Source organism: Rhineura floridana, chromosome 4 (genome assembly GCF_030035675.1).
Source record: "Rhineura floridana isolate rRhiFlo1 chromosome 4, rRhiFlo1.hap2, whole genome shotgun sequence".
In the NCBI taxonomy this organism is placed as follows: Eukaryota; Metazoa; Chordata; class Lepidosauria; order Squamata; family Rhineuridae; genus Rhineura; species Rhineura floridana.
The window spans coordinates 67,042,253-67,064,358 of record NC_084483.1 but is presented as its reverse complement, the minus strand read 5'-3'; the positions used below and the strand labels follow the sequence as shown (position 1 = coordinate 67,064,358).

At 42.7% G+C, this 22,106-nt stretch overlaps 1 protein-coding gene across 5 annotated transcripts in view; it reads right to left on the bottom strand.

Moving 5' to 3' along the window:
- Positions 1–22,106, bottom strand: part of MRAP2 (melanocortin 2 receptor accessory protein 2) — a 33,986-nt gene that overhangs the window by 11,419 nt on the left and 461 nt on the right. The window contains exons 2-3 of one of the 5 annotated variants that reach the window (XM_061623254.1): positions 21,954–22,025; positions 20,071–20,252 (exon numbers count right to left, since the gene is read on the bottom strand). The exons of 1 other annotated variant lie outside the window; for it this stretch is intronic. In XM_061623254.1, the coding sequence (XP_061479238.1) occupies positions 20,071–20,165 (95 nt within the window). In that variant the 5' untranslated portion in view covers positions 20,166–20,252; positions 21,954–22,025. The remainder of the gene's footprint in view (positions 1–20,070; positions 20,253–21,953; positions 22,026–22,106) is intronic. 3 more of the 5 variants (XM_061623253.1, XM_061623252.1, XM_061623255.1) reach the window with 3 other exon arrangements.

Below are 22,106 nucleotides of genomic sequence, written 5' to 3'. Positions count from 1 at the left end.
AATATCCCGATCCTCGAACACTCTACGCTTCATTTGGGAGAATGCAGCACTCACAGAGCTCAGACAATGCTGAATTTCAGTGTCGATGTCAGCTTTTACAGAGAGATGGCTGCCAAGATAAGAAAAGTGATCGACATTCTCCAGCATTGCACCATTAAGCTGGATTGATGGTGCTACAGAGGGATTGGTTCGCACTTGCTGATGAAGCACTTTGGTTTTTTGATGTTAAGCGAGAGGCCAAGCTTTTCATATGCTTCTGCAAAGACATTTAGGATAGTTTGAAGATCTTCCTCTGAATGTGCAGAGACTACATTATCATCGGCATATTGAAGTTCTATGACAGAGGTTGTAATTACCTTACTTTTTGCTTTCAGCCTACTGAGATTAAAAACCTTTCCATCTGTTCGATATGTGATTTCCACGCCAGTGGGAAGTTTCCCCTCAACAAGGCGTAGAATCATGGCGATGAAAATAGCAAATAAGGTTGGAGCAATGACACATCCCTGTTTATGCCTGATCCCACTTTGAATGGATCACTTTGAGAGCCATTGTTATCCAAAAATGTTGCCATCATGTTGTCATGGAGGAGTCACAAAACATTCACAAATTTATCAGGGCATCCAATTTTCAGAAGGATGGTCCAGAGAGCAGTTCGATTTACAGTATCAAAGGCCTTAGTCAGATCAATAAACGCCATATACAGAGGTCGGTTTTGCTCCCTGCATTTTTCTTGAAGCTGTCATGCAGTGAAGATCATGTCGACTGTCTCCCTGGAAGGGTGGAAACCATTTTGGGACTCAGGGAGGATGTTTTCTGAGATAGGTAGGAAGCGATTTGCGAGGATCCTTGCGAGGATTTTACCTGCGGTAGCAAGAAAAGAGATGCCTCAGTAATTCCCACAATCTGTTCTATCACCCTTCTTGAAAAGAGTGATATTTATGGCATCCCTAAAGTCTTCTGGGATCTCCTCCCTCATCCAGATTTTTTCGATGAGCTTATGAAGTTGTTGTGTAAATTCAGGCCCACCTTCTTTAAAGACTTCAGCAGGAATCCCATCAGGTCCGCTAGCTTTGTTATTCTTCATTTGATTAATGGCTTTACTGACTTCATCCAAATTAGTGGATACTGAAAGCTCATCTCTAATTTGTTGTTGTGGGATTTGTGAGAAGACCTCATCAGCCACAATAGAATTACGATTAAAGAGGTCGTGGTAATGCTCTTTCCAACACAGTGCAATAGACTCTTTGTCCTTTAGAAGGACTCTTGTGGCTGTATAATATCCACCCCAACCCACACAGAGGACTGGCCAGACACATTTCGGTATTTGAGGTGGGAAATCAAACTGGCATACTGCTAGTCTCTCCACTAAGTAACATGTGGCAGTAGCACATTCCTCTGAGAAGTTCTCCTGCTGAAACCACATTGACATAAACAGGAATGGTTCATGAGATTATGGCCTTAGCTCAGCACACACACAGATCTTCTGTAACTCACACCCATTTCAGGGAGGTTTGTACAATAGAGCTTCCTGGTAGATTGTGCTCAATAGATCAGATCTCCCCATCTTCTTTTCTGCTGCACTTAACGGCACCCACAATGTGCAATCCCTGAAGCCTTGCCCCTAAACACACACACCCCATGCACATACAGAGTTCCTATGCTTTAAAAACTTAGAACTACATCCCACGAGGAAAGAAGTCTATCAGTGTGACTGGGAGACTTTATGCCCATGTGGGTTCTTGCTAAATGACTGAGCGATCAGGCAGATGAAATGAAGCATGGCCAAAATGCAAAGTAATGAGCTTTAAGAAAAACCACGGAGATTACTCATCTACAATCATGGGCTCCAAGAAAGCTAATATAGCCTCCCAGAAAGCAAAGTAGTTTTGATAAACATTCATTAACAAGGGCTGCTGCTAGAAAGCAGAAAATAAAGCTTAGACAGCAGTTAAGGATCTTAATACTTGTGACTCCAATTAGTCACAAAAGGTATGATCCCCCATTTCCCTATCCCATAGGGGTGTAGTCATCCAGGGTCTCAGGGGTCTAAAACCCCTTACTTTACTGGGAACAGGGTCCCTATGACTCCAGCATCCTACAAGCCAATCAGCACGAAAGGGGAGTGTGTTAGCCACTGAGAAGAGTCTTCCTTGTCCTTTTCTGCTGATTGAAGCCAATCAAAGTGAAAGGAGGTGAGTCAGCCACTGAGAAGACTCTTCTCAGTAGCTAACACTCTCCTTTTTCATGCTTATTGGCTCCTAGGGATGTCTGTTGCTGTAGAAGAAGGCACTAACAAGGATATCATTCTGAACCCCTCAGCAAAAAAGGGGGGAGGGGACGTGACTGTGACTAACATGAAGGGAGCCTGCTCTTCTGAATTTGCCTCTACACTACTGCTGCCCCATCAATGCCCCCCCCCGTTTTCACTGTCATCATGATGGCTTTTCTTAGAGCATGGAGGTTTTGGTCCAAAATTCTTACTACCTCTGCTGTTGGAGTATGCCTGTGAATGCCAGTTGCTGAGCATCACAAGCGAGGATAATGCTGTTAGCCTGCAAGCAGAGCCTGAGTGTTTCTATAGCTGTCTGGTTATTACTTATTTATCTATTTGTTACATTTATATACCGCCCCATAGCCGAAGCTCTCTGGGCGGTTTACAGCAATTGTGGTTGGCCACTGTGAGAACAGGATGCTGGACTAGACAGGCCACTGGCCTGATTCAGCAGGGCTCTTCTTATGGGAGCAGCAGCAGCAGTCAGTGCCCGTGCCCACCTTTCCCTTGCTGTATGCGGGAAAGAGAGCACAAGGACCAGTTAATCATGTTTCCCTTGACCCAAGGAGCCCAGTGTCAATAGGAATTGGCCTGACACTATCAAGGTTACATATAGCTCACTGCCTTCTTAGATGGCCAATAGTACATAATAGTGCAGAAGAGCAAGCCACATGTGGAGTCTGAGGTTGCTTTATCATAAAAAAAGTATGTGGCTTATTAAGACCAAATAAGATATTCACATAAGTCACATATTCACATAATGCCCCTTGGGGTGAACAAATTATCCACATCTTCCTATGCTGTTACGCTCACTGTCTGGAGCTACATTAAAATTAACACTGTTTATTAAATCCCAGCGCTTCCAAACATAACCCAGATATGTATTGAGAGTTTGGCATGCTTCTCCTCCAAAAGATCCAGTAATGTTAGGAAGCAAGACAAAGAGGGGAATAACTAGGTTTGCTTGAATGTAGTAATTACTATAACAAGACAACAGCGGGTCAAACACAGAAAGAACACAAAAGTGACCTCCCACAATAGCTGCCCCAAATTACAACCAGTGTTCCAGCCATTCTCTTATAAAAAGAGTTTATACAAAGACCACAAGCCTCTTAGTAACCAGCCATAAATGGCTAGAGAGGACTTTTCATAAACATGTATCAAGCAGGCATTACAACATACAAAACATGACAATTAAAAACATAACTAAAAACAATGATAAAAACATCCATTGTGCCAGTGTAGGGGGGGCATGTTTACAAGAGGAAGGGGAGGCACTGGTGCTGTAAACTTCATGAACAATGACTCAGCTTGGATTATTATAATAAGGTCATTGTGTGTTTTTTAAGATGCCTCTGAAAAGCATTCAGAAACTTCAGCTGGTGCAAAATATAGTGGCCAAATTGATTTCTGGAGCCCACTCTGCTAATCATATCACCCCGGCTTTATTTTATCTGCACCAGCTTCCAGTTCATTTCTGGATACAATTCAAAATGCTGGTTCTTACCTATCAAACCCTACACGGTTTGGGGCCAGAATATTTGAAGGACCACCCCCTCTCATCTGATCCTACCTGTCCAATGCCCACAGGGCCCTTTTCTGTTTTCAATAGCCACCTAATGAATTTGTGAAAGATACAAGATCAGAACTGGGATTTCCCAGCACACAGTTATAGCCTCTATTCCAGCAATCATGCAGCTATACAAGTCCAAGACGCAAATGCATACTGTGTTTAGGGAGGGGAACAATTGCTCCAGGCCTCATACATGGTCAGGTCTCATGCATGGATCTACATTGATATACAGCGCAGTAATAAGGAAGTGGGGGGCTTAAATTAACATTCAGCCTCTAGACCTCTCAAAGGCTTTAAAAGGCCTGCACAAATGCACCCTTTGTAGGCTACATGTTGTTGTTGTTTTAATCTATTTTTGTTACAACACAGAAACTGGGGAAATGTTTGAAAAATGGTAGTCAGGAAGCCATCAAAACTATCCAAATAAGATAGCTGGTGAGCAGATTTGCCTTTCTGCATTATTTCTCGAATGGTCTGTCCCACACACGTTGGAAATGTTGCTTGCGTCAGAGTCAACCAAATAACTCCACTAAATAAATCTCTGCATCCTCCAGTAATGAGCATTTACACTTTAATTTTACTCATATACTTCATATCTTGCTGGACTGGCCTTAAACCAGAATCTTCTGTTTCCAGAAACTGCTCTACCACTAGGGACCTGCAGGCAGCCCAGCAACAGAGCCAGAGGGTAATCATGGCCTTTGGGAGACGGAGCAGATCTTGTTGACCCCAACCTATCCCCAGGGCTGGCCCATGAGATTTTACTGCCTGACCCAAAGGACCAGATGGCGCCCTTCACCAGTCCACATACAGAAGCTGACTGGACTGGTAAATAAATCTCACTTTGACAGTGGCGATGAGAGAGCATCCTCCACCAATAAGCAGCAGTCTAGTTTCGGGATACAGAGCAGGCTGCTTGTATAGGAGACCCGGTTCTCTCTCGCAGAGGAGGTGGCTGGGGCCACTCAGAAGGAACAGTCGGAATGGCTGCCACTGCTGCTCCTCAGAATCTGGTGCCTGAGGCAGCTGCCTCACTCTGCCTAATGATAAAGCTGGCCCTCAGAATCCCTGATCTTTCCAAACAGGTTGTCAAACAGGTTGAAGGAGCAGGTTTGTGGTAGACCTATGCTCCTACTTTCTCAATTTCCATCATTGCTCCTCATTCTTTTGTCTGGCATATGCCAGATCAGACTATTTCTTTACCTAAAGAATTTTCACATTTACATTGCCTTTTTCTCACCGTCTGACCAGTGTACACAAGGAAGAGAATGCAAAGATGAAGAATATGTCATTGCAATGATCATTCTGGCCAAAGGAGGTTTTATAGTCTTACTACAAGTCTAACTGTAGCAAAATGGGGGGCTGGAGAATCTATGCTTTCCCTACTTTCCACTCCCCATAACCTCATCAGCTGCCTCCTGCAGCTATACAGGCAGTTTCAAAAACTGAGCAGCCATTTTGTCACATCATAAGCAGAAGGTCAAGGGAGGGAAGTAAGCCACTGTCCTGTACTATCTGGGCCCATAACAGAGAAACCATTGAAGAGGCACTTCATCGCATAAAGAAAAACAGCCACATTTTACTTGCTCCATTAAAAGCTCCCCAGTCATCTTTTCCATACTGTTAGGAGGTGGGGAAACTAAATTGTAGCTAAACTGGCCCCTTCCTCTACATTAGAGAAAGTACTCTACACCACTTAATGCATCCACCATGCTTCTAAGCTTAGACCGGTAGCTCTTTTTTCTTTAGTTTTAATGTTTAAAAGAAACAATCTTAGACTGTAGACAGTTTAATTAATAATACCTATTCACGTTACAGTGAAACAAGATTTGGCTTGACTGAACTCTCACGTTAGCCAGAGAACTCTATTATTACAGCCGTTACATGTCCATCCTTTTGCTGACTTGGTCCACAATCTGCACTTCCCCTGCAGACTACCTCCAGCATACTTTAGGACTCAGAAATAATATTCAGATCTGACTAAAGCCTTCTGTTCATGTTTTTTGAGGCTTTGGCCCACTCTTGCTTTATCCTGTGCAGTTCTTAGAGTTAGTATAGTCTGATATTTCAACAACAAAATCTCCATAAAACTTAATTCACTTTGTCTAAAGACAGAAATATAACTTTTGAGAAGAGAACATGGAGCAACAACTGATTGGTGCCCATTACACTAATTAATTAAGAACCGACGCCTCCAACCTCTCCTCAACACAGAGCCAACTGCCACCAACTGCCCTGTGGGGAGGAACAGGATAGAGAGGCAGAAGAAGACGACACCAGCTGGACTGCTTCTCCTGCACCACAGGGATAGCTGCCACCAACTGCCTCCTGAGAAGGATCCTGATGAGGTATGTTTCCATTTTGTCATATTGCAGTTGTATTACTGTATTTTGATTTTGATTTTAAGGCACTTTAGAAGGATTTGGATCCTGAAAGGCATGTTATATGTAGTTAAATACGTAAGCAAACACCTGGCAGAATACACTGCAAGTTACCCATGAAGATAGAAATTTAAGTCCATTTAATTCGTTCTTCAAGTGGCCATGACTCACACTAAACAAAAAAAAAAGGGCTGGTGGCAGAGATTCCATGTGGCTGTACTGTGATAAAGTACTGAAGTGACTTATTCAGATGGGCTGGTGCCATCACACAGGGCCAGCAGGAGCATGGCGTTCCCAATGTCATTGGACTCCAACTGTCATCATTCCTCACCAGCATAGCCCAACACTCAGGGATGATGGAAACTGGAGGGCCACAGACTGTCTACTCTAGCATAGGAAGTGTTGATGCCAGCATTTCCTCCCAGGATGCTAAAAGGAAGACCACAAAACAATGAACTTTAATAATTTTGCCCAGGATCACGGAATATTTTGAACAGGAGGTAGGCTCATGGATAATTTTAATTTGGCTTGTGGTTGCAGTATTACATAGGGTACAGATCTGTTGTGTTCCTCAGACATTTGCCTCCCCAATCTTCTGTGTTCCTCAGACTGATGTGCATCTTTGCACGCAGGAAGGCTGCATATTGTGTCTCTCAGAATGCATTTTTCTGGGAAACCTTCTGAGCCAGAACTGTGTTGCCCTTAGAAACACACCTTAACCTGCGCTGGACAGAATTAACAGAGGTCCTAAAGGAAATGCACAAAGGATGGCAGAAAGGAAGGGAAAGTCCAGAACTGACACATGGGCCTGAGGAGCCTGATCCCTGCTACGCTACAGTAAGAAAAGGCAGAGAGTGGAAGAAAAGAGACCATTCCCTCAGCCCCTCTCCCATCAAGTTCCTTCCCCTGCCCCAGAAAAAAGCAGAGGAAAGGTCCTTTCCTATCCTCATGTTTGTACCTCCCATTGGGCAATTCAAAAGTAAGGACTAGAGTCTCCCTCTGTTCAACTACTGACAGATATGGGTGGGACAGTAGCCATGTTCAAGCTGTAACACTGGGGACAAGCTGCTCATCAGACCTTTGCACAATTAGCACCAAGGCCTAAAGAGAGTTTTTTGGTGCAGTCTGTATCCAGGCACAACAGGGGAAGAAAAAAAAAAGATCTTGCCAGCAACCGTACAAATCTCCCTGCCTTTATCAAACCCTTCACTGGAGATGACTCAGTCAAGATGTTTACGTTTGGGGACATAATATGATCTGCTAGCTGGGAAATAAATTATCTCTGCCTTATGGCAAGCAGCAATACAACGTATTTGGAAACCGCCTGCAGGAATGGTTGATGGCGAAGGTTACAGTTTGAATTGGAGGATATGGGTGCAATATGCAGCCTTTTATTTCTGTCTTGGTGTTTTCACCAGGCTCCTGGGGCAACCCCAAAAGCAGTCCCTTCAGCTCCCTTCTTCCTCATACTCTTCCCCCCCCCATCAAATACTTATCTAGCACTTACCCCCAACCATATTGAAAACAAAATCTCAAAGAAAGAAGTGTGGCATAAGTAGACTAAATGCTGGACTTAAGACTGGGAAGACCTGGGTTCAAATCACCATACAGCCACAAAGCTGACTGGGTCACAGTCTCTCAGCCTCCCCCTTATAGTTATATTAGTACAGTGAAGCCAAACATTTTTTTCCCCACGGCCCACTTGAAAATGCTACAGCTCTTGGAGGACCACTCGATTTTTTTTGCCTGTTGTAGCAAAGGTCATGTGCTGTGCCTGATACTGTACGGTTTCTGCGTTTCCCAAGATTTCAAATTGTAATGCAATGTGTTTCTGGCTCCTAATCCTCCTGCCTCCCCCCTTCCTCCCATCAGTCACTTGTTCTGTGTGGAGCAGCCACTGGTCCTGCTCCACATAGACATGCCATGGACCACCTGAATTAAGCTCCTGGACCACTAGTGCTCCACAGACCACAGTTTGGGAACCCCTGTTAATTATTAATATATTACTATAATGCTACCCCTGAACACATCAGTTGAAGGGATGTATCAATTAAATGTGATCAGTTAGAGCAAATATTAGGTGAATTTATCACAGAATGTTGCAGGAACCAGTGGTGACATTCTGCCATTTCTTGTTGTTGTGACCATCTTTGTGCCCACCTACATCTATCTACTGGCTTACAATATCAGAAGTCTAGAATCATAGAATAGTAGAGTTGGAAGGGGCCTATAAGGCCATTGAGTCCAACCCCCTGCTCAATGCAGGAATCCAAGTTAAAGCATACCCAACAGGTGGCTGCCCAGCTGCCCCTTGAAGGCCTACAGTATTGGAGAGCCCACCACCTCCCTAGGTAATGGGTTCCATTGTTATAGTACTCTAACAGTTAGGACAGATAGTATATTTTTCCTGATGTTCAGTCGAAATCTGGCTTCCTGTAACTTGAGCCCATTATTCCATGTCCTGCACTCAGGGATGATCCAGAAGAGATCCTGGCCCTCCTCTGTGTGACAACCTTTCAAGTACTTGGAGAGTGCTATCATATCTCTCCTCAGTCTTCATAGGCCTTTGTTTCCAGTCCCCTGATCATCCTAGCTGCCTTCCTCTGAACCTGTTTGTTTGTCTGCATCCTTCTTAAAGTGTGGTGTCCAGAACTAGACCCTGTACTCAAGATGAGGCCTAACCAGTGCCAAATAGAGGGGAACTAGTACTTCATGATTTGGAAACTATGTATCCCCCATCTTATAACTGTGCATTTGGTTTCTTTTTCCTAGGTGTAGAACTTTGTACTTACCCCTGTTAAATTTCATTCTGTTTTCAGCCCAGTGCTCCAGCCTATCAAGATCCCTTTGAATTTTGCTTCTGTCTTCCAGGGTATTCGCTGGAAATTTTCTTATAATTAAATTTCTTTTAATTTTAAGGGAGAGGTTTTCTTTTAATTAATAAACAAAATGCCAGAATTAGACATCTAGCAAGGGTAAAATATAAAATCCTCAATGCAGTAAGGAAATGGTGTATTTCAGAGATAGGGAATCTGTGGCCCTCCTGATGTTGCTGGACTACAATGCCCATCATCCTTGACCATTTCCTATGCTGGCTGATGGGAGCTGGAGTCCAAGAACTTCTGGAGGGCACCACATTGGCTACCCCTGGTGTGTTGATAAAAGAAGAAAAATAAAGATTGCTGCACATCAACACTGAAGCTATCCCCCCCCCAAAAAAATGCTAATAAATTTGTTGTCAAAATCACAGTAGTATAGTGGCAAATTCAGAGGTGCAGGATCGCTTCATGATAATGACAGCCACACACACCCTTTTTGGATGCTAGGTTGAGAATGAGATCCGTATTAATGCCTTCTCCAGCCACAACAGACATCTCTAGGAGCCAATCAGCATGAAAGGAGGGTGTTTGCTACTGAGAAGAGTCTTCTCAGTGGCTGACCTACCTCTTTTCACTCCGATCACCTCCAATCAGCAGGAAAGGACAAGGAAGCATGTTAGAAGACTCTTCTCAGTGACAAACACACTCTCCTTTCATGCTGATTGGCTTGTAAGATGCTGGAAACATAGGGACCAGCTCCTCAAAAAGTAAGGGGTCTAAGACTCCCCAAGGCCCTGGATGACTACATCTCTGGAAAAGCATAGCTTTCTCCCTTCACTTGGCAGGGGAGGGGTTGCATTCTTCTTGGAGAATCAACAAGAGCCTGTTTACTATTAACTTGGGAGAATTTTAATATCCATAGCTTGACAACAGAGGATCAAAAGCATCAGTCAGACTAGTACAGTGTTCTCTTCTGCAGAACAGAATTGCTGTATTCCCAACAGCCAGAAAAGCAGAGAACTACAGCACATGCTTCTCTTGCAGGCTTTCGTAACTTTCCCTATCCTTTGGCAAGATGTCTCTGTTCAACCAAATTCATGTCTGTCTGGTCACATACTGTTCATACCATCTTGACCCATCTTTTCTCTCTGCAAACCAATTATAAGTTTAGACCACAGTCACCAAACACAGTAGATGCAACCATAAGAAACCTGCTCTAAGCATACAATCTCAAATGTTTTTTGTTCTCGGATGTGGATTAACAGCTCCAGAATAAATAGCAGACTTCTGTTCACCCCATCAATGACACATCAGAGTAACCCTACTGCGCTCCCCACCACATTTTCAAGACCATCTGTTGCAGAGTACTTTCCCTTAACATATTTCAACCATCTTTTTACCCACAGAATTGATTGAACCTCAAGAAAGATGGGTGTTTTTTACATTTTAAACTGTGCTCCTGGAAGCATATTCGCAATCATATTCACAATCATTATATTCTATATTGTTGTTGTTGTTGTTATGTGCCTTCAAGTCGATTATGACTTATGGCAACCCTATGAATCAGCAACCTCCAAGAGCATCTGTCATGAACCACCCTGTTCAGATCTTGTAAGTTCAGGTCTGTGGCTTACTTTATGGAATCAATCCATTTGTTTGGCCTTCCTCTTTTTCTATTCCCTGCTGTTTTCCCCAGCATTATTGTCTTTACTAGTGAATCCTGTCTTCTCATGATGTGTCCAAAGTATGATAACCTCAGTTTCATCATTTTAGCTTCTAGTGACAGTTCTGGTTTAATTTGTTCTAACACCCAATTATTTGTCTTTTTCGCAGTCCATGGTATGCGCAAAGCTCTCCTCCAGCACCACATTTCAAATGAGTTGATTTTGCTTTTATCCACCTTTTTCACTGTCCAACTTTCACATCCATACATAGAAATTGGGAATACCATGCCCTGAATGATCCTGACTTTTGTGTTCAGTGATACATCTTTGCATTTGAGGACCTTTTCTAAGTTCTCTCACAGCTGCCCTACCCAGTCCTAGCCTTCTTCTGATTTCTTGACAATTGTCTCCATTTTGGGTAATGACTGTGCCGAGGTATTGATAATCCTTGACAAGTTCAATGTCCTCATTGTCAACTGTAAAGTTACATAAATCTTCTGTTGTCATTACTTTAGTCTTTTTGACGTTCAGCTGTAGTCCTGCTTTTGAGCTTTCCTCTTTAACTTTCATCAGCATTCGTTTCAAATCATTACTGGTTTCTGCTAAGAGTATGGTATTGTCTGCATATCTTAAATTATTGATGTTTCTCCCTCCAATTTTCACACCTCCTTCATCTTGGTCCAATCCCACATTCCGTATGATATGTTCTGCGTACAGATTAAACAAATAGGGTGATAAAATACACCCCTGTCTCACACCCTTTCCAATGGGGAACCAATCGGTTTCTCCATATTCTGTCCTTACAGTAGGCTCTTGTCCAGAGTATAGGTTGCGCATCAGGACAATCAGATGCTGTGGCACCCCCATTACTTTTAAAGCATTCCATAGTTTTTCATGATCTACACAGTCAAAGGCTTTGCTGTAGTCTATAAAGCAGAGGGTGATTTTCTTCTGAAATTCCTTGCTCCATTCCATTATCCAAAGTATGTTTGCAATATGATCTCTGGTGCTTCTTCCCTTTCTAAATCCAGCTTGGACGTCTGGCATTTCTCGCTCCATATACGGTAAGAGCCTTTGTTGTAGAATCTTGAGCATTACTTTACTTGCATGGGATATTAAGGCAATAGTTCGATAATTACTGCATTCCCTGGGATCCCCTTTCTTTCAAAGTGGGATATATATTGAACGCTTCCAGTCTGTGGGCCATTGTTTAGTTTTCCATATTTCTTGACAAATGTTTGTCAAAATTTGAACAGATTCTGTCTCAGTAGCTTGTAGCAACTCTATTGGTATGCCATCTATTCCTGATGATTTGTTTCTTCCAAGAATTTTAAGAGCAGCTTTCACCTCATATTCTAACATTTCCGGTTCTTCATCATATGGTTCCTCCATGAATGAATCTGTCATCCTGTCATCTCTTTTATAGAGTTCTTCAGTGTATTGCTTCCATCTTCCTTTTATTTCATCTCAGTCAGTCAATGTGTTTCCCTGTTGATTATCCAACATCCCTACTCGTGGTTTAAATTTCCCTTTCATTTCTCTAATCTTTTGGAACAGGGCTCTTGTTCTTCCCATTTTGTTGTACTTTTCTATTTCTATACAATATCTATTGTAATAGTTTTCTTTGTCCCTATGTACTAGTTGTTGTATAGTTGCATTTAGGGTTCTGACCATGTTTCTATCTCCTTTTGCTTTTGCTTTCCTTCTCTCTTTAACCATTTGAAGAGTTTCTTCAGTCATCCATTGAGGTCTTTCTCTCTTTTTAACAAGAGGTATTGTCTTTTTGCATTCTTTCCTGATAATGTCTCTGACTTCAGTCCATAGTTCTTCTGGTTCTCTGTCAACTAAGTTTAAAGCCTCAAACCTGTTCCTTATTTGATCTTTATATTCTTCCGGGATGTTATTTAAATTGTATTTTGGCATTATGAGTGCTTTGTTGTTCTTCTTTAGCTTTACCCTGATTTTCGATACAATCAGTTCATGATCTGTACCGCAGTCTGCTCCTGGTCTTGTTTTTGCAGAAAGTATGGAACTTCTCCATCTTCTGTTTCCAATTATATAATCAATTTGATTCCTGTATTGACCATTTTGTGATGTCCATGTGTACAGTCGTCTTTTTGGTTGCTGAAAAAATGTGTTCGCAAGAAACAAATCATTGGCTTCACAGAATTCAATAAGTCTTTCTCCTGCTTCATTTCTGTCACCTAAGCCCCATTTCCCCACAATTCCTAGTTCTTCTCTGTTCCCTGCTTTTGCATTCCAGTCCCCTATGATTATCATCATATCTTGTTTTGGTGTGTGATCAATTTCCTCCTGTACTTCTGCGTAAAATCTCTCCAATTCCTCTTCTTCTGTGTTTGATGTTGGAGCGTAGACTTGGATGATGGTTATGTTAATAGGTTTCCCATTTAATCTCATTGATATAACTCACTCAGACCTTGCATTGTAGCTCCTAATTGCTTTTGCTACATCACTTCTCACTATTAAAACAACCCCGTTTCTTCTTGATTTCTCATTTCCTGCATAAAATATTTTGTAGTTGCCTGATTGAAAATGTCCCACTCCAGTCCATTTTAATTCACTCATGCCAAGTATTGTAATGTTGATACGCTCCATTTCTTGCTTGACAATTTCTAACTTTCCCTGGTTCATGCTTCTCACATTCCATGTTCCTATTGTGTGCGTTGTACAACTCCAGACTCTCCTTTTGCATCTGTGCACATCAGCATCTGGTCTTCCTTTCGGCTTTGACCCAGCTGCATCATTAGTCACAGTGCTACTCGTACTTGTCCTTTGTTCTTTCCCAGTAGCTCGGTGAGTGCCTTCTGACCTAGGGGTCTCATCTTCTAGCACTATCTTGTGTTGCATTTGGATACTCTGTTCATAGGGTTTTCATGGTAAGAGGTATTTAGAGGTGGTTTACCATTGCCTTTCTCTGAGTTTGGATGCATCTTAGTCTGGTGTCTCAGCTTTGACCATTCCGCCATGGGTGCCCCTGCTAGGAGTCTAGCCTCTTGGTCTAGACTCCTGACGGCATTGCTCTCAGCTTCTTCAACACTTTCAAACCCCCTCACCACATTAAGGTGTGCATCCTAAAGGGGGATATTCTATATTACAGTTCAGTTAATCTACAGCATTCTCATAATTACCATCACTCCAGCCTTTAAGATATTATTTGGGGGGGGGATGGAGGGGAGGACATTTAGAATGGGAAAAAACCCACCCTTAACATTATATTTTATTTTCTAATTGTGTCCACTTACACCATTTTTCAGAGGGTTACCAAAAGCACACTATGAGACTGAGCCAGTTTTCAAAACAAGACTATGGGGGGTTGCTTGCGTGAACAAATATCAAGTGATAATAACCCCTGAACTAAGTTCTGCCCAGGTTATTGTCTGCATTTATTTATTTATTTCCCACTTTTCAGCCTAGAATGCCTCCACACCGACTTATAACAAAAATGCCTGCAAATATATCATTCGAACAACAATACCTGAGGACCTGTATGTCAGAGTCATGTGGTCTCTGCCCCCTGATGATGGGCAGAGCGATCCTAAGTGGAATTGGGGTGGGGTAGAGATAAAGTGGCAGATTGTCTGCCACTTCCAAACCCCTACCAGCTTATGCCAGCCAGGATAGGAGAGGGGCACTGCTTCCTATTATTCTCACCTGGCAAACTTTTGCCTTCCATAGTCCCTCCCCACACCTATTGAAACAAACAGGGGAAGGAATTAACTATGCCAGTTTTGGGCTGGTAAAGGTAACAGGCCCAATCCTGTCATAGAAATCAATGGGCTTTGGATAAAAGGAATGTGCAGCACCAGAAAAAACACCACCAGCAACACATCTTTGCCCACAGAGCTTTCCATTAACACAGTAGGAGTCACTGCAGTCCCCTCCCCAATGTGCATGAAGCTCCTCTCTGCCAGTGGAGGGGCACCTTTGCCCATCCTAACCCTCTCAGGCCAGCAGATCTGGAGTTTAGGATTGTGCTCATAGTCAAGGTTTCAGGCTCTTTCCTCTAGAGCAGGGGTGGAGAATCTTCAGTCCATGGGCCAAATTTGCAAGGCCATTTCCCCGAGACCACACCTACCTGCCCCACACCTGACTTCATATGTGTGGGGCAGGTAGAGACACGGCCAGATTAGCTAGAGTCTAGGGGAAAGTGGCAGGAGACCTGTAGATAAGATTCAGGGGCCAACTGGTGGTAAAGTTGCTGAAGCACTGAAAAATCCCCTCCACTGATCTGCTGAGACTTCTGGATTTTGCCAGTTGATGTTGCAAATACGAGTAACTTGAAACAGAATCTGCAACCTTTAGTGAGACAAAGTGCTCAATATGCCTCCATTTTAGCATAGGATAAAGTGGGGTAGCCAATGTGTGCCCTCCATATGGTTGTTGGACTACAACTTCCATATTCCTGGCCACTGGTGTTGTTGGCCGGGGATGATGGGAGTTGGAATCCAGCAGTATTCGGAAGGCACCATGTTGCCTACCCCTGGGTTAGAGGATAATTAAACTAACAGCAAGTGTTATTTATTAGTATTTATTTACAGCATTTATACCCTGCCCATTAGCCCCAAAGGCTCTCAAAGTGATTTACAAAAATCAGTAATCTGCAGTTCACAGTTGCACAGGAACAGAAGTGACACCCAAATGAAAAAGAGAGTGGGAGGTGGGGAGAGAGAGAGACTGAGGATGGTTGACAATGAGGACCAGGCCCATAAGGCCATTTCTCACAGACAACACTCACCTGGCATGACACCAGGCATGGGGAAGGTAGCTCACATGGCTACAAAGGAACAATCTTCAAGTGAGCTCCTGACTGCTCCTTTGCTGGAACTAGCCACACTCCTACTTCCCATTAGATGATGAGTGGTGGGAGCACAAAGTGGTTTTTACTGACTCCACTGCTAAAATGGAGCTTCCCCCACCCCCAGTTTTAACAGCAGTTTCTGCTATGGGCAGTAGGAGCATACGTTGGCCCAGGGGTACAAAGCAGTTTGCATTGAAACTGCTGATAAAACAGAGGGGGGAAGCTGTGTTTTAGCAGTGGTTTCAATTAACACTTTGACAGGTGGGTGAAACAACCCACCTGTCAATCATCTGATCTCAGGTGACTGACAGGTGGGTTGACTCACCCATCTGTCAAAGCTGACCCATGGGGTGAGTACAGGTAAAAGGTTGACCCCCTGGGCCACAATGGTTTCCCATCCCTGATGTAGTCAGAGATTGTTATCCAAGGAAAGTTTTGATTTATTGTGTTGTATTTATACCCTGCCACATTGCCTGGTGGGTCCTCAAACAGCCAAGAAAATAACCTCAGAATCTCGGTTTGTATAAAATATATTTAGAATGGATAGATTAATCATGCATATTCATATTGCTCATTTTCATTATTATTGAGTAGATTTGCTAATAACTAAATAATTTTCATTATTGTATAACAACAGAAACAAGTGCAACACATAAGAGATTATACTAAATCAGGTTTGGGGAACCTTTGGCTATACTTCATCTCCCATCAGCTTCAGCAAGCATGGCCAAAGGTCAGGGAGGATGGGAGTTGTAGTTCAGCAACAGCTGGAGGGCCAAAGGTTCCCCACACCTGTACTGTGTCAAGTCTCTTTCCCAAAACTATTTTTCAGCTATTAACGTCTACAGGTGTGCAGGCAACCACAAATGTTTAAGGATTATTGTACATTACACCTTGTTTCTGTCCTTTCCAATCTGACATCAGCATGTTTTTAGAACCATATCAATTATGTTTCCAAACTAATGCCTGTTGAAGCAATTCAACATGTTCTGGGGTTTTCTTCTCTTTGTTTTTAAGCTTCCTGGAAAAACTCACTCTCTGGCTCTGCCAGAGAAGACAGCTCAAAGCTATTATGCACTCACTGATGAAAAATCATTTGTTGATTTCTCCATGAAAGCATGACAGTAATGTATGATTAATCCTCACCCACGTTTGTAACATATACTGTTTCTAGCTGTAACAGATTATCACATTACTAACAGCCTTCAAGCTGCTTCACTTTTTTAAAAAACAGGTACACACAAAATATTTTACATAAACCCCTAAATCTATAATGTGTTCATGATTTGAACACCGGGCCAAATTCAAGGTTCTAATTTTGGTGTACAAAGCCCTATGCAGCTTGGAACCAGAATACCTGAAAGATTGTCTAATGCCTTATATACCCAGTTGATCACTGCACTCTGCAGGTGAGGGCCTCCTGCAGATACCATCTTATTAGGAGGTCCATTCCTCACAACATAGGAAGCGAACCTTTAGTGTTGTGGCACCTACCCTTTGGAATTCCCTCCCCTTTAAATATTAGACAGGCGCCAGCTCTGTTATCTTTTCAGTGCCTACTGAAGACCTTCCTCTTTCAACAAGCCTTTTAAGTAGAGACCTTATCCCAGTCTGCGTCTGTGCTGAAATTATTTTTTGAGATGTTTTTAAAGCTTTTTCTTTTAAAGATGCTTTGTTTTAATATGTTTTAAAGTCTGTTGTTTTTAAGATTGATTGATTGATTGCTTTATTACAGTCAAAGACCAGCAGAGACCAAAGTACAGAATATAAAACATCATAAGAAGTTAACAGTGCAAAAAAACTGTATAAAAAGTTAACAGTACAATAGACTGTATACTGACACATGGTCAATCTAAAACCAATCTGTAAGCTATAACAGTCGTTGGGTTGGCACATTTTTCGGTATTTAATGGCTGCATCACAAAAGCTCGTGACCTTAGTTGTAACTAAAGGATTTTTATCAGCTAGAAGATAATGTATGTAGAAAACAGCATCTCTACCTGGGAATTTCTGCAGTATGGGGGTAATTCATCGGCATCGGAGGACATGCTAAAGACAACATTCTAATAAAACGTGGCTCACGGTCTCTACTGCACCAACATCGCATGGGCAGTAACGTTCTGCAAATGGGATTTTTTGGTATCTGCCCTCTAAAAGTGCCGATGGTAGGGCATTGTGCTTGGCCAGCGTGAAGGCTTTCCTAAGTCTGGGGATGTATAGGAAGGCCAGATAATTGCACAGGAGTAAAGGTTTTTGTAGAAAGGCAAGAGTCGGAGATGGCAAGAGGCAAATGGTTTTGCAATTCTATATCGAATATTCTCTGGGTGATAGCCGATTTCTCTTTGAAAAAACCACCCGAGAGGACACTAGCAGGAGAAAAGCCTAAAGCTGAGAGTTTGGTGAGTAGTGATTTCTTCCATTTTGACTGAAACGCATCAGATAACACTAGTGGACCCAAACCAACTGGTAGAAAGATCAGTTTAAACCAGTACTTAAACTTGAGCACCCACATACGAGCCTCGATCGTAGGCAGCCCGACTTCAAGATGTAAGTTGGCATTCGATACACATAGGGGGGTGCCCAGTATGTTCCTTAGAAACTTAGTTTGGTTAGTTTCGAAGGAGGTGAGTTTGGCATACACACTTATCTGGGCACCATAAAGTAATTGAGAGATGACTTTGGCGCTAAATACCTGTAGCGCAGATGGAACGTGTTGCCCACTCTTCGTGTAAAAAAGGGAGAGAAGCGCCTTTGTGCTCCTCATAGTGTTTGCCCTGGCAATTTTTGCCTGTAGATGCCATGCTCCCGAGGAGTGAAGGGTTATCCCAAGGTACCTATATGATGATACTTGGTCTATATGGGTACTGTTTAATCGCCATCGATGTTTCACTCTCTTCCTAGTAAATATTACGACCTTTGATTTGTTGTGGTTAATAACCAACTGTTCTCTATTACAGTAACTGGCAAGGGCTCTGAGCAGGCATTGGAGGCCAGTACTTGTGAGGGACAAAAGAACGGCGTCACATGCATATAATGGGATAGAAAGAAGCCTGTTTGACAGGGTAGGATGATGTGAGGGGCACAACGCCAAGCTTTTAATTAGGGAGTTGATATATAGGTTGAACAATGTAGGGGCTAAAATACTCTCTTTTGGGTGGCAATGGGCTTAGACAGGTTGCCAGCATTGTTAAATATTATGCAAACCTAGGTATTCCGGTATAACCCATGAATCAATGCTAACAGGCATCTATCAATATTGGTGGATTCGAGTTTTGGCCAAAGTCTATCTCTTGGAATGAGATTGAATGCTGACTTAAAGTCGATGAAAGCAGCATAGAGGGTGCCGCCTGCCTTGGAAGTGTATTTTTCAACAAGATGTTGGAGGACGAAGCCATGATCCAATGGGGAGCGACTCGCTCTGAAGCCGGCTTGCTCCTCCTCCAAAATATTTTCCTGTTCCATCCAAGTTTGTAATTTTGTAAATAAGTGACTTGCATATAGCTTGCTGACTATATTCAGCAAGCTAATAGGTCTATAGTTGGCTGGGTCTGCACAGCTACCTTTTTTGTAGATCGGAATAATAGTGGCAAGGCCCCAGTCCTTGGGGATGCAAACAGTTTGGTCGATACTGGTAAATAAGGCTGCCAGGACCTGAACCCACCACTCTGGGTTAGATTTAATTGTTTCAGGGGGTATATTATCAGGCCCTGGAGCAGTGTTTTTAAGATGCTTTAAAGTGTTTTTAGTGTTTTTGTTTGCCACACTTTCTAGGAGGAAGGGCAGGATATAAGTTTAATAGTAAATAAATAGTGTGTGTTCCACCCACAATTATCAGAAAAGTATGCACTCCAGAGATCTAACCATGCTCATGGTGAGAAATGCATGTTTGCCACCAGTGTTCCACTATATTTTTTTAAAAGGCAAAGCCTTGAGGCAAAGCCATGAGATGGATTATAAACTAGATAAATAAATAGTGAAATGTCCCCAAGATTGCAATCCTAAGCACACACTTTTGAGTAAATCTCATTGAATTCAGTGGGAACTCACTTCTGAGGAGAAAAAATTGGGGCTGATCCTACCTCACCTTGTCTGCCTGTCTGCCTGGAACCCTGGGACTACTGACCTCCCTCTTGCTTGGGCCACCACCTATCATCAGGGGTGGACATTTCCACTGATGAGGTCATAACTGTGTTCTGCTGCCCGTTCCTACTTTCTTTCTGGGAGCCATTTCCCAAAGGGGAGGGGATAGGCTAATAGAGGCAAGTGATAATAGCAGACAAAAGCTGATAGTACAATGTTTGGAGGAGCCTTCGATGAAGCGTTCGTCCTATTGTTCCTTGTTGCCTTGGAAACCCGCATCGATCGAAAGGTGCCATACAAATATGTTAAATAAAATCACTAAATAAATTTGTGTTGCTTCTTTGCTATTGTAAATAAAGTAACAAATGCCTTCCTTGTCCTCTGAAGTTTGTCAGCTTTGTCCCATCCTACTGTTCTCTTATTTCCCAATAAGTCTCCACCAGCACCTCACCCGTTCCTCACCTGCTTTCCTTATATCTGGTACTCTTTCCCAGAACTTCAGCATCAGGGATGGGAAACCTGTGGCCCTCCAGCTCTTGCTGGACTACAGTTGCCATGATCCATGACCATTGGCCATGCTGGCTGGGGTCGATGGGAGATGAAGTATAGCAACATCTAGTGGGCCACTGCTCCCCACCACTGTACTAAAGAAAGCAGAAAAAGAAGTCATCATTCAAAATTATGACAAATCATCTTAAATTTGCTTTTCTGTATCTGCTATATCTTCCTTTTGGGCAGAGTTGCTGACCAGCATCTCGACACAACATCTGCAGCTTCTCACAGATATGAAACTGCTGTACCAATCTGCAGCAAAAATAAGAGGAAAATATCAAAAGGAGATTTACACCGCAAACATTTTAAGCTGTTGGCTCGTTTGCTTTTATCACCCATTTTGTCTGACAGAGCAGAAGTAGGGAAAAGAGGAGCTGCTCTCTTCAGACAGAGCTGCAAAAGGAAAATACCCTTGAAAAGGAGCTGTAGAATACATGAGATCATATGTGATTTGGGGCAGGATAGAAATCTTATAAAGAAATAAATATAATAAAACACATTAGTCAGGCCACTTCTTAAAAGAAAATGCAGCACATCTTCTACAGTGCCTTCGGATACTATCCTTTTGGTTGTGCAGAACATTTCATATTTTTGACATTAGTTTTAAGAATGTCTTCAATACTTCAATCAAAAATAAAAATGCTAAAAACAGTTCAGATGGTGCCTTTCTATATTAAAAAAACCCCAAGAGTGAAACATACACAGAAAGATCCAAAAACGTATTTTGCATCAAATTCTGGAATTAGAAGTGATCTGGATGAGGAACAACAAATTAAAGCTAAGTCTAGACAAGATGGAGATGCTGTTGGTGGGTGTGATTGCCCTCTCCCTACATAATCACCTTTGGGGGGTGGGACTGACATCTGGAGCACAAAGCATCTGCCGCCATCTGTGTATGGCTGGTGTTCCAGTTAGTCTCTCCTCGATAGAGCTAGCCAGGTGGCAGCTAGCCATGCTGTCCTAACTTCCATTTGGACTACTATACAACACAATATACATGGGCTGCCCTTGAAGACTGTTTGGAATCTTCAGCTGGTGCAAAACAGAGTAGGTAGCTGAGGCCCATGTGTATGGAATACCCCTCACCAGTCTTAAAACAACTTCCATTCTGAACACAATGTAACCTTTAAGTCCTAAATGGCTTGGAACGCAGATACCTGAAAGACCACCTTCCTTGCACAATCCTGCCAGAGTGTTAAGACCTTAACACTCAGAGTTCCAGATCTCTCTTCCTTCACAGGTAAGCATTTTCTTGTGGCAACCTGGCTCTGGAATGCTCTCTATAGGCAAGCTCCCCTGGGACCGACTGTGATGCCGACCTTTTTATTTCCTTGACCTTTTAAAATCCGTAGCCTCTTATCTTTCCTCCCCCTTACCGTTTAGTAAAAAGCTGCTGTTCTTCCGTTTTATCATTCTCTTTTATTTTTTATTGTGTTTAAATATCTCTTTGGGAATCCCTTTTGGGACAAAAAGCTCAGTATACGAAATGCTCTAAATACATAAATACCCTTTCTGCCAGCTGCTTTGCCTAGACGTATGATCAGCAGCGAAGGCGGGTTATAAGCGAAAACGGCTGTAAATAAATCTGTCCCTTGGCACCAGCAGCGATCAAGATGATAACAGCAGAGCGAGGAAAAGAAATTCGCCCCCAACACACACCTATCTCTTATCCTATTCTCAACTGAATAGTGTTGCATCCCACCCGAGAACCACTCCCGCTTTGAGTCGGACGGATGAGATCCTTTTAAAATCAGATCTATTCGATTTCAGATGGCATCTCCGCATCCACTCACCTACCTCGCCCTATAGCCTCGGCGGGGAGTTTATACTGAGCTTCGTAGCCATATGTCAGTGCCACGAGGTGCCTTTAAAACAAGGAAACAAACGGGGCTTTCAAAGCTTCGTTCCTGGAAGATGTGGCTGAGATATAAATACACGCGTTGGGG